A 12051-nucleotide genomic window follows, 5' to 3' on the forward strand; every position below is an offset into this window, starting at 1 on the left:
ACTCTCTCTGTGGTGCTAGAAAAAGGAGCTGGAGTTTTACAGTTCCCAGTACTAAATCCAAGTACTCACTTTCAGGACTTTTTTTAGGAGGATGTTTTTTAGTCAGCTCGCTTCCAACTCTAACTCACCAGAGAAATGATCCCTCCATAGAAATGGTCCATGTAAAGAACGCTGGATCTGGAGTGAAAAACTGCTCTATTACTACCCCAGCTGACTGAAAATCAACTGCAAATGCAAGTGGCTCCTGTCATTTCCTAAATGAGGGGGAACTGTCTAGTACCTATTCTAAAAAAAGCTAAATTATAGGTCAAACCTTTAAAATGGGAGGCTTTTTTTCTCGTCAGAATCAGGTAAAACCCAGTGTTGTAGATAATTAATTCTGGCCTTTTCTTTAGACAACATTTAATTATTGTACTTTGATAATAAAAATACTAAAATCAACATATTTATCTTGAGGCAAAACCCTCCACCCTATTATGTTAAAGAAAAATATAATTCTGAGTACATTATTTTTTTAACCTTGAATCATGTACACGAAAGAAAATGTGTGACATACCTCGTCCATCCACAGTAATACCTATTCCACTGCTACACAGGCCATGGAATTCAGCTACTCAATTGAAGTTGATGTTGGGGAAAAAAGAAAATGTTATTTCCAGTGTTCCACCTCCTTTAGTCCTAAAGTAAATCCACCTAATCTTTTTTCGAAATAATTTTTCTACAGTGCAGCTAATAAAATGCCAATGTTTGCATGAAATAACTATTTATAGATAATATAGCTAAATACATCAAGTAGCATTCCACCCTGAGCTTTCATATATATACGAAACCAAAATTTGATAATAAGAATTAAACACTCAAGCAATTTTGTTATAGTCTTGACAGTTCTGGCTCTTTAACTTACTGCTTTCAACCATAATGCTAGCCTTACTACATTTCTTGTAAATAGTTTCCTGCTATCTCAGAAAACGACACTGAATGGAAATACTGTCCAAGATACACCATCTCAGTTCTATATTCAAGAGATTTTTTTTTTTAAATCAATACCCAGGTTTATTTGGAGAACTGATAAATGAAATACAGATTTCTAAAATTAATATGGGTTGCTCATTTAAACTGGATTGATTTGACTAAGAAATTTAGAGATATTCAGAGAACTCTGCTTATTATCTTTAAAGTATTATTACTTATAGCAAACACTTAATTCAGGGACCCAACTTCATCCACAGCATACTCAGGTCCTTCATCCTGAATTTTGTCTGGCCAGCTCTGAAATTAGGTTCACCTCAAACATTACAATGCATTAAAACACAAATACTCAACATAAAATACCAGAGAGTTTTTCTTTAAAGGAGAAACCATTTCCAGAATCAGTGTACAATGCCATTAAGTACCCAATCCACTTCTCTTTAAGCCATGAAATAAATTAACAACCTGTTCTGAACAAGATTTTCTTTCAGGTCTATATGTTCACTCTAGTATTCAAAGAAACAGAAAATTTTACCTGAGTTTTTAGCAGGGCAGGGGTGACATGGCTCTCCAAAACCATAGTCGGGATTGGCACAGCAACATTCAGACTTTGTGACAGCACCAGGGAAAGGACGGACACACGCTCCTTTTTTGATGCCTCCATAGCACGTGCTACGCATATGAGTATCTAAGAAAGGGCAAGCAAAGAAATAATTTATTTCCTTAGGCTGACAGTGAAATGTACGCATACTATCTCAAGGAGAGCTAAATAAAAAGAAAAGAATTTTGTTCAACAGAATGGTTTTATTGGCCACATCTGCATTGCTCTGCTACAATAAACCTGATGGCATCAAGGCCAATTCTCAAAATGGCTAGCTCCCGGAACCCTCTCCAGAGCACTTTAAAACCACATAAACTAGCATACTGCGGGCAAATTTAAAAGCATTCTGTAGGACCCAGCAAAGATGACCCACAAGGGAGCAGCTTTGTAAATCTGTCAACACATATTCTCAATAAGAAATACAGAATGGCTTGAATCAGCATGTGGTGACTAATTTTTCCCTTTAAGAAGTACAACAGCCATAACCAGGACACGCAAATCTCTTTCTTACTTCCAAAATGGTTCCTCATGTAGGATAACTCACTGGCAGTCCAGGGCTGCTGATATGGGAGGCTACATATTGCCAGAAGGAGGAGAATAGCCTCCTACTGCATTTACAAATTCTGAACAGAAATGCAATTTGAGCAGATTGTTCAGATCAGCATTTGTGTGACATGGCTATGTCAATAGGTTTGTATGTAAACTGGCACCAGTGCTGGATTAGGTTTAGGATATTAAAAAGGTCTCAACACCTAGCTAGCAACAGTGAATCAGAAATTCTTACACATGACTAGGTAGTGGGGAAAGCAGAACTACTGCCCCAAACATGAGAAATTTCTGGAGTTTCGTGATTGAAAAGCCACTATGGACTTTGAAAAGCCACCAGCGCCTTCCCTGGGGAGAGGGCTGGAAATGTCGGCAAGGACAAACCACCACTTATTACTCAAAGAAAACAGTTAATACCTGGAAGGTGGTCTCCAACCTCAAAAATCCTACCATAAAAGACAGCAGAAAAATTGTACATGACAGTCACACAGCTGTAGGACTCACCATGTACATACTGCCAATCTTGCAGCTGATTTAGTCATACAAATCAATTTGACTGACTTGAGCAGGAAGATCCATCTTCCAAGGCAGGCCTTCAGGCCCTATCTTTGCAGGTATAATCATCTGCTGTACTTACCCAAGAACTATGAGAACATCTGTTAGACTACTTTTTATGTGTTTTGGTTTTTTGTTTTGTTTCTTTTTGGTCATTCCGGGGTTAGATGCCTTTTGTGTATTTGCTTATAGGATAATATTGGAGATCTTCTATCAAGCATGTGAGTGGACAGTCCACCTTAAATGCGTGGCTGAGAACTGCAGGATACACATGGAGTAAATAGCCTTTCGTTTTGAGTCCTATAGTTCTACAGATACTTGTTGGAGCTACAGAAATATTCTTTGTTTCAGGCACCTTTATGGACCAGGCCAGCACATCGCTTTAATTTATGCTCCTTGTCAATCTCCCAGTAAAACTACCATACATTGTGGCCTGGACCTGAGCCTGGGTTCACTCAGAAACTGAGTAGGGTCTGAGGGAATCCAGACAGTTACCTACTTAAAAAGATGACACCAACACAACAAAGGAAAGTTGCATAAAAAATCTTAAAGCGGATGTTGGAGTATCCTGTGCCAATCCAAACTGGCAATTCCTTCTGTGCTCTGCCTGCTCTTTGAGTGTTCTGGCTCCTATAAAACAGGATTGCCTGCACATAAATGTTTTCTCTTGCCTTTGGTGTCCCATGGAACAGATAATTCTGGAGCACAGTTAAATGTGGTCCAGATTTCAGGGCTTATTCCTTGCCAGGAGTCTAGGTGAAGCCAGTACAATTTGTTTGCACTTGACAGCAGGAAAAGATTATTATCCTTGACAACAATCAAGACTTTTTCACAAGAAATATCTGTTCATGTACTCTGCAAAATAATTAGTTGCATCCTTTCGCTCCACCTCTAACAAATCCAGATGCCACTCTGACATGCTCTGCCATGAATAAAAGGGCTTTGATTATTGCCCTGTCACAGAAGGGAAGGCTTCCCCCTAATTATGTGTCTGGGAGAGAATGGAGAAGCAATTCAAGGGAAGAAAATGGTACCATGGGAAACTGCAGGGGGAGAAAAGACTGAGAAGTGTGATGGAAATACTCTGTAGGAAGGTCTTCAAAGACGTGAAGTATGAGAAGCAGGCGGAGGAAGCTACAGATGTACTGAGCAACTGTTCTGCGTAAGAAAAGAGCAAATGCTTTTCAACACAAACAAATGTTTTTACAGAAGCAGCACAGGGAATTTGGGGAAGATTGCCTAGTTATAGGAAAACAGTCTTATCTACACAGTCAGTGATTCATGAAGCCTGAGTAGAATGAAGAACCAAGCTGGCTCCCCCAGAATTAAAACAGCGATCATATGACAGGAAGAATGCCCTTCCTGGGCTGTGCTTCCCATGCTCATAGCAAGGATGAGAAATGACAGGCACTGCTTTGTCCATGGCTTAGTTGCTGTAGGCAAGTCGCCAAGCTCAGGTTCCCCATGTCACGACAGTTCTGAGCGTGCACCTTACCGATGAACCTCTGCTGCTCACCACATATAGTTTGATCAGCCTTTGGCTACTAATTTCAGAACACTGGAGAACTTATTTTATGCTTTGGATCAGAGTTTAGCATTGGTGCTGCTGTAACCATGTGCCTCATCATGGGAAACGCCACTGTTTCCTAGAGAACAGCATTTCCAGACTCTTAGATTTTGTGGTGTAGCACTTGAACATCTGAAAACGTTATCACCACCATATTTGTGGTCAAGGCTGGGTGGACCAGTGGTTGACCTATTCTCAGCGAAAGTCACTGCACCCATCCAGGTGCCTTAGAAGGTTAAATAATGCAATGCTCATGACAGGCACTTTGAGGTATAGTTCTACGAAATAACCAAAACTTTGCTATTTTGTCCAGGACAGCTATAGTTTTGAGCAGAGATGTGAACTGCAGACTGAATTATAATTAAAAGTGTCTCAGCAGAGAACAAATAACATTCCACAAAGCTATAGCCATAGCACAGTACAAGTTTTGAGGTGGTACACAAACACACACACACACAGGGCCAGCTAAGGTATCCGAGCATGGAGTTGCAGTTAGAAGGATAGCCAAACCTGAAATGCCTGAAAATACTAGTTTGGCTCTGAGCATTTATTTAACTGTTCCTTTTCCAAGCATTTCTTCCCCCTTACTGTATTTTTTTTCCCCAAAATTGTGTAATATTTGTATAATATTTTGTGATTGACTCTGCCATATTTATTAATACTAAATAAAAAAGCAATTTATTCTATGAGTACTCCCACCAGAATCAGTGGCACTATTCAGAAGTAAAATACAGCTCTACGTAAGAGTAAGACAATTGGACTGTAGACCCTTTGATTTTATATTTTTGCTAATTGCCTAGCACATCTGTGGGAATACTGTTAAAAGGAAGCCCCGTGTAACTTACTAACTTTCAGACTGCAAACACTCTTCTAGAAGTCAGAATATCTGAAAAGTATTATTTAGCTCATTTAATATATGGGACAGAATAGCCAGGGAATTCCTGTAGTTAACACAGCATGTGTGTGTATGTATAAACACATATATATTTGTATATACATACACACATAAAATTCTGAACAGCAGATGGGCTCAGAAATTCTATTCTAAAGGTCATGTATAGGATATCTTTGTTATGAAATATTTGACATTTCCTATATTAGTTTATGACTGGAATAACTACATCTTTTAAAAATGAATTTTCCAAACAAATCATGATTCTGCCTTATGATTTTTGTCATATTAAGGATATTTTCTGACGAAAATTTAAGCATTTATGGTAAACCTTAAATCTATGTGACATGTGGAGCTGAACATTTTCAAATAAAAAATAGTGTTCACAGCTGATGGCCAGCTTGTGAAGCCTTTAGCTGCTAGACCTGTGGTAGCATTAGGTAAACAAAAGCACAGAAAACTGAGCACTGCATTGATTCTTTGCAGCTGTATCACTGACGGGGTAAAGATGAGGCCAATCTGAACCACAAAAAAAAAATACTAAACTCAAATCTGGTTTTGCTCCTGGGCCACTAAGCAGTGAAATTCCTATATTAAAAACAGTATACCAAGCTTTTTCTCATTGTTTTATCTTTTCATTGTTTTTCTCCAAATGTTTATTAAATCAGAAGAAAACAAGTTGGCTACTGCACAGGAGAGAACACACTTTGCTTTTGTTAGTTCAATCTTTAGTACAGTCTTGTGTACTAAAAAATCTTATTTATTTAAAACAACAAGTATTTGGGTTCCAGTTGAGCAACTGAGAAGGTGTTTTGACTTTTTATTAGCCTATTTTTTTAAGCCATTCTGAGTTTTTACCATGCATTTTTTAAACTGAAGTGGTAGCAGAAAGGGCCAGCTTGCACAGGCACTTGAGAGGAATGCTTGCACTCCATTTTATTTTAAAGAAAGATGCACTTCTGCACAATTTAAAATTTTATTTTAAATTAATTTATAATAGCAACACAAGGATGTAGTATCTCACATCCCTTCGGTGTGAGATAACCTCCAAACATTGTGATGAAGTCTGCCTTTCCTTTACGTGGACACATGCACATAAGATACAGGCAGATAAGACATATATGCAAACATCAGCAAGAACAGTCATAGCACTGATTAGTATATATGACTATTGCAGAACTAAACCAATGGTTTCCTCTCTGCCTTTACTGCTTCATGAACCTGTCAAACACCACGACATAATCAGCTGGCCCGATGTAATACCAGCTGCAACGGCAGTCCAGTAACCAGCAGCATCTAGCACACAAGGCCACGTACCAAAAGTGAAGCTAATGTGTTGTGATGCTGCCAGCAGTGTGCTTTTCACCGTGTGTGCTTTTTCAAGGAGGCCCCATTCCAGGAACATTTGCCTGCTGAAGCTTAATGCCATGCCTATGCACTACCTGAGCCTTGGGTCACCAATATGGCTGATGATAGATACATTCATGAGCTAGGAGGACACAGAACTGATGTTCTGATATGTAGAAGAAGGGAAAGATGGTATCTCCCGTGGATTAAATTGGTTTAAGGAACTTCGCAGTATTGCAGTTCCTAGTGCATGTAGTCTCATCACTCTCAGAAACTTTTGTAAAATGTATATTGCTCTCCACCCTCTTCATCAGCGAGTAGTAGAAAGAAAAGCATTGAATACCTTCTGCCCTCTACCAATTTTTTTATTCTTCATCAGGTTGAAAATACTCTTTTTTTCTCTGGTAAGCTCCCTGAAGCTATGCTAGAGCTCCTGGTGGAGTTGGGTAAAGAATCTAACTGTCAACCAGTAACATCTGAGGGGATAAGAGGCTGCAGTTCAGATTATATGACAAAAGATTATTCATCAGAAGACTAGAAAAGGTATGCCACAAAACAAAAAAAAGAGATGCCAGGAAGAGTAAATACTGTAAGTTTAATTTGTAGGAATAACAAGTAAACAAGATGTGGTGCCACTCCAATTCCACAGAGGAATTTAAGTTTCTTGTCTTTTAACATTTACTTTACAAGATAGCATAAGGCAAGACTTCCTAATAATTCTTAATAATGATATTTGAGTTCACAGAAACAGGTCTATCTCATTTTCACCATTTCTCTTGCTAGACCTTTTTCTTTTTTAACACTATGGTACAGGGAGAATAGAATGTTTTCAGATTAGAGAAAGAAATGAAAAGGGGAATGCAAAAATATCAGTGTTGCAACCAAGATAGGTACCCTTTTAATGATTTGGAGTGGATACATGAACTGAAACACACAGCAGAGCAAAAGACAAATACTCCATATTTATCCTAGAACAGATCCTCTGTGGTTTGATGTCAACATTGTTTAGAAGGATGTAATTTGATGAATTTCTTTAATTTGACAACCTGATAATTCCACTTGCTTTTCAATGAAAAAAAATTTTCACTTACCTATACACACACGACCATCAACTCCAACAGCCAAGCCAGGTGGGCACTCACACCGAAAGGATCCTTCAGTATTTATGCAATGACCATTCATGCAAATTCCTGATGTCTGACATTCATCAATATCTATCAGGAGGCAACACAATTCAACAATCTATTCATTGTTTTTAAGCAAGATTACAATTAATATTTTTAGAACACTACCAAATTACTTTAGGATAGCAGATGAATCATCAACATATCCTTGTTTTGTTTCTAATAAAAATCTCATCTTGAAAGTACACTAAATAATCAAAATTCCAACTGTGCATTAAAAGAACCAATCCCCCCCCCCCCCCAAAAAAAAACCTGTAGGATTAGAGGCACTTCTGATTCTATGTTAAGCAAAATTAATGATAAATTTTCCCCTTTGTCCATCCCATGATACTATAACCTTTCTTTAAAGTGTGGTTAAGGAAGCACTAATCACGGAGTATCTATATGATGGTAAATTTTAATTTCGGAGAACTTTTCAGTGGTCGTCAATTTCTAAGTCAACAGCCCAGTTGCATGTACATTAATAAAACCACAACTAATAGAAATGGTTCAACTTCAAATCAGAAAACTAACAATTTAGATGATTTTGCACTTATTAAAAATTACTCAAGCCCAACCCTACTTCTACAGGCAGCAAGAGGTATCTTCCATTAAGTTTACTTAAATTGAAGCTAAATCAGACTCTGTTCTTAAAATGCTTAATGTAAGTTTTCAGTGACCTCACTTTAAGAAGTTTGTAATGCTGTGTGGCAAATACGATGTCTTAAGCGTTTTGCACTCTAAACTGCCAGAATAATGATGTGGAAAACACACTTGCACATGTTCATAAATGTAAAATCTTTTAAACCTTTTAAACTTCCCATATTGCTGCTCACTTCACCAGTTCATGAAGGGCCTGAATATTTTGCTGGACTTTTCAAAAGCTAATTTATCATCTGTTGTAACTTTCACAATACTATTAAATAATTCAGTTATTTCCTTCTGTAAATTAAAGATTTATTTCTATTCTAGGCAGCTTAAGAAATCTACTGTAATGAGTTAGTAAGGTATTTGTATGATATTAAACCCATGTGACAAGATTGCCATTCTTGCATGAATGAATGGACCGGAAAAGCTGTTTTCAATCAAGATTGTCTTAATGTGTTACCCCTTAGTTCTACATACCAGTACAGTAACGCCCATTTGGAGCCAGAACAAATCCTGGTTTGCAGATGCATTTAAAACTCCCATCTTCATTTATGCACATCCCATTTAAACACATGTTTGTAGTGGTACACTCATCATGGTCTGCAAAATATTGCAAAGAAAACTGCTTATAGTTCCTCACCTTCCAGAAGATGACACAGTAAAAATAAATTGTCAGGACTGGTGTGACTTATTCCTTCACTTGAAGATTAAATTCTACTTGTAAGTCTGATGAAGTATCTGAAGAGTGTTCACTCTATAGACGAAGCAGCAATTTTTTTTTCCCGTTGTGCTCAGTTACTTTGCATATTTCAGCAGATTGTGAATGGAAGAACATGGTGCATCTTTCTTTCTCACATGAAAGGATAAGAAGCTTCTATCACCTGACAGAATTAAGAGCTTGTTGTTTATCTAGAAGGTTTTCTTGACACAGTATAGTCAAAATTAAAACCAGTTACTTCTTCAGCAGTACTGATACATGGAGCACTTGCTATGAAGCTTTAGGGAAAAATGTTATTCCTGGCACTGAGTTACCTGGGACTCTTGAGGAGAGATGTAGCTTCAAACCAAAAATTAGCTCAAGTTTTCTTTGAAATCATGAAGTTCCATACAAAAACTACTTGAATGCAGGAGCTCTAAGTTCACCTCAGGTCATACTTTATTTCAAAAATGTAAGCCTTAATGATCCTTAATTGTAGTATGAAGTACAATTTCTAGAATCACCAAGCTAATGCCTGCCCTGTTATTTAGAAGAGTTCTTACCAACACAATTTTTTCCATCTGTAGTCAGTTCAAACCCAGCATTGCAAATACACTGGAAACTTCCATCAGTGTTTACACACCGGCCATTTTTACAAAGAACACCATTCTGGATGCATTCATCTATATCTAAGGCAAAAATAAAAAATAAAATCACACAACCAAAGAATTACTGTAAGATAAAAATGTATATAGTGACAATTACTGCTTTGAAAAATCCTGGCATGCTATTTAAATACTACTTAGAAAAAAATTTTCAAAGATGGTTAAGAATTTACTCTCATTGCATCAGAGATAGGAAAAATATTATTTTACAGACTTGTACAATAAATGCTACAATACTACATTTTGTGATGCTCAGCAATTATTTTATGTACACTTTCAAAAACCTACTCACACATTCATCTGCACACATACATAAATATACACCTGTCATACTAATACGCTATTTCCTGATTTTTTTGTAGAACTCCTAGCTGGGGAATTCCCTGGCCAAGTGACAGATATTCCAGAATAACAGATAAACATTAAAAGACAACAGAACAAACGGAATGGTAGCACAGAACTAGAGCTCCAATTCTTATAACAAATGTTGGGATTTACTGAAATAGCATTGCTAACTATTTTTTGAACTCCAATGGGATCTGACATAAGGGCTCATAACATCTGCAATGTCAGTAGACATGAAGCAAATTTTCTTACCGATGCAAGCTTGCTTGGTAGGAGTTCTCTGGAAACCTGCATGGCACTTGCAGTAATAGGAACCAGGTGTGTTGACACAGTCTCCATTAGAGCATGGGTTTGATGTGCATTCATCAACATCTGTTGGCAGCACAGAGGAGCATTAGTGACTTCACAACTTACACAACATTTTTTCAAGTCTCGAACTTTCTAAGTGGAACAGACAGTAAATAACAGTCAAATGCTAAATAATGAAACTCATTTGTGCAAAATCATTACTGTGCTAAGAACCCAGAGCTGTTCTTAGTCCAACTAGGCAGACATTTTGAAGAAGTGAAATACTACTACATCATTTATACGCATATTGAAAGACAAAAGAAAAAAATCTGTGTGAGGATTTTGAGACATGGAATCTGACAGTTGCATAGTGAAAGTGAACACTCTATTCAACATAGTTTCACTAAACTGAATGACCATTCATTAATCTTCGGAATAAAATCAAATCAAAATGGGCATTTTAAAATCAGAGCAAATCACGGCATCCAACACCCCCACCCCCCCCCCCCCCGCCACATTATACTACAGGTTTATTGTAGAAATGTGAGAAGGGGCGACACACCAGCAGGAGGGATTCTTAATGAGACCAGAGTCTGTGCACCACATCTCAATTATTTATGCCCCATTGCATCCTCGACCCCAGCCTTTACATTTGAGTAGTGCCAGTCTTAACCTAGCCCTTCTCTATAATGCACTTTACTCTCCTTTTCAAAGGCTTTTTGGTATTTGGGTGCACACTACCAGAAATATCAGAAAAAAAAAAACCAGGATAAATTTGCTCATCATTTGTACTCACCCTTTATCAGGTCTGTTCTTAAAACCTGGTTCATTACATTTTGGAAATAATGGGATGGAATGAGAAATTAAACTTATAAGAACATTTGTATGTTAAACAAATGTGTATTTCCACAAACTGTTGTGCCATGAATGACTTGATTCTAAGAAATGGCAGAAGGTTAGTTTTTTTCTAATTTAACCATAAACAAGACCACACGTTTCACAGGACTTACTGTGTTAATGCATACACAATTAAAACCAATAGCATCAATATGCGTATCAAAGAGGGTTTACCCCAATCACTGATTTAATGAGGTAGTTTACAGTACACTGGGTGCCTTAGGAACAATCAGACCGTTTTGGGTAAACAGATGAATAAAGGCAAATCAAATCGAAGAATCAAATACCTCCTCTCACGCATATTTAGCTCATTCACATCTGCATAGCAGCTGATAGCACCACTCCAGTAAAACCACAAGAATGAAGCAAGATAAAGAAAAGAGCAATTCAGAGTGTTAAATACAATGAAGAAAACAGTAACTGTATCCTTACACTGCAGTAGACTTATATGTAATTACAGTAGTTTCCCACTCTCATGCTTCTCTACAGTGCCTGGCTGCTGGAATGCTTTTTCTCGTGAGTGCTAGATTGGGTTTTTTTAACTCAGTGCTCAGCTGATATGGGGTTCAAGGAGGATTGCATATAATTCCTTCAGAACAAAGTCCTCAGCTACCAAGAAAATGTCAAACTCTAAATCACATTTTCACATTAATGTTTTGTCAAATGTCTTAATTCAAATGGCTTTACTGTACATTTATCTTGCTTTGGTATAGGGGAGTACAGGGGCAACTTATAAATGCTAGATATGGCACTCATCTCTTATATTTAGCTTTCCTACACAAAACAACATTTATGACTTTATTATAGGCTTCAACTTGCTTCATCTATTAAAGAAAACATGTTCATGTTAGAAATGGATCTCACTATAAAC

The 12051-nt window shown here is 37.4% G+C and overlaps 1 protein-coding gene across 1 annotated transcript in view; it reads right to left on the bottom strand.

The window, feature by feature from the left end:
* The window catches only part of FBN2 (fibrillin 2), a gene marked incomplete at its 5' end in the record, with an annotated part of 179131 nt that overhangs the window by 90062 nt on the left and 77018 nt on the right, over positions 1-12051 (bottom strand). Inside the window, 6 exons of the mRNA XM_009637471.2 lie at positions 557-610; positions 1505-1657; positions 7569-7691; positions 8766-8888; positions 9549-9674; positions 10248-10367. Coding sequence (XP_009635766.2) covers positions 557-610; positions 1505-1657; positions 7569-7691; positions 8766-8888; positions 9549-9674; positions 10248-10367 — 699 coding nt within the window. The remainder of the gene's footprint in view (positions 1-556; positions 611-1504; positions 1658-7568; positions 7692-8765; positions 8889-9548; positions 9675-10247; positions 10368-12051) is intronic.

Source organism: Egretta garzetta, unplaced genomic scaffold, assembly GCF_000687185.1.
Source record: "Egretta garzetta isolate BGI_Z169 unplaced genomic scaffold, ASM68718v1 scaffold724, whole genome shotgun sequence".
NCBI classification, from domain to species: Eukaryota; Metazoa; Chordata; class Aves; order Pelecaniformes; family Ardeidae; genus Egretta; species Egretta garzetta.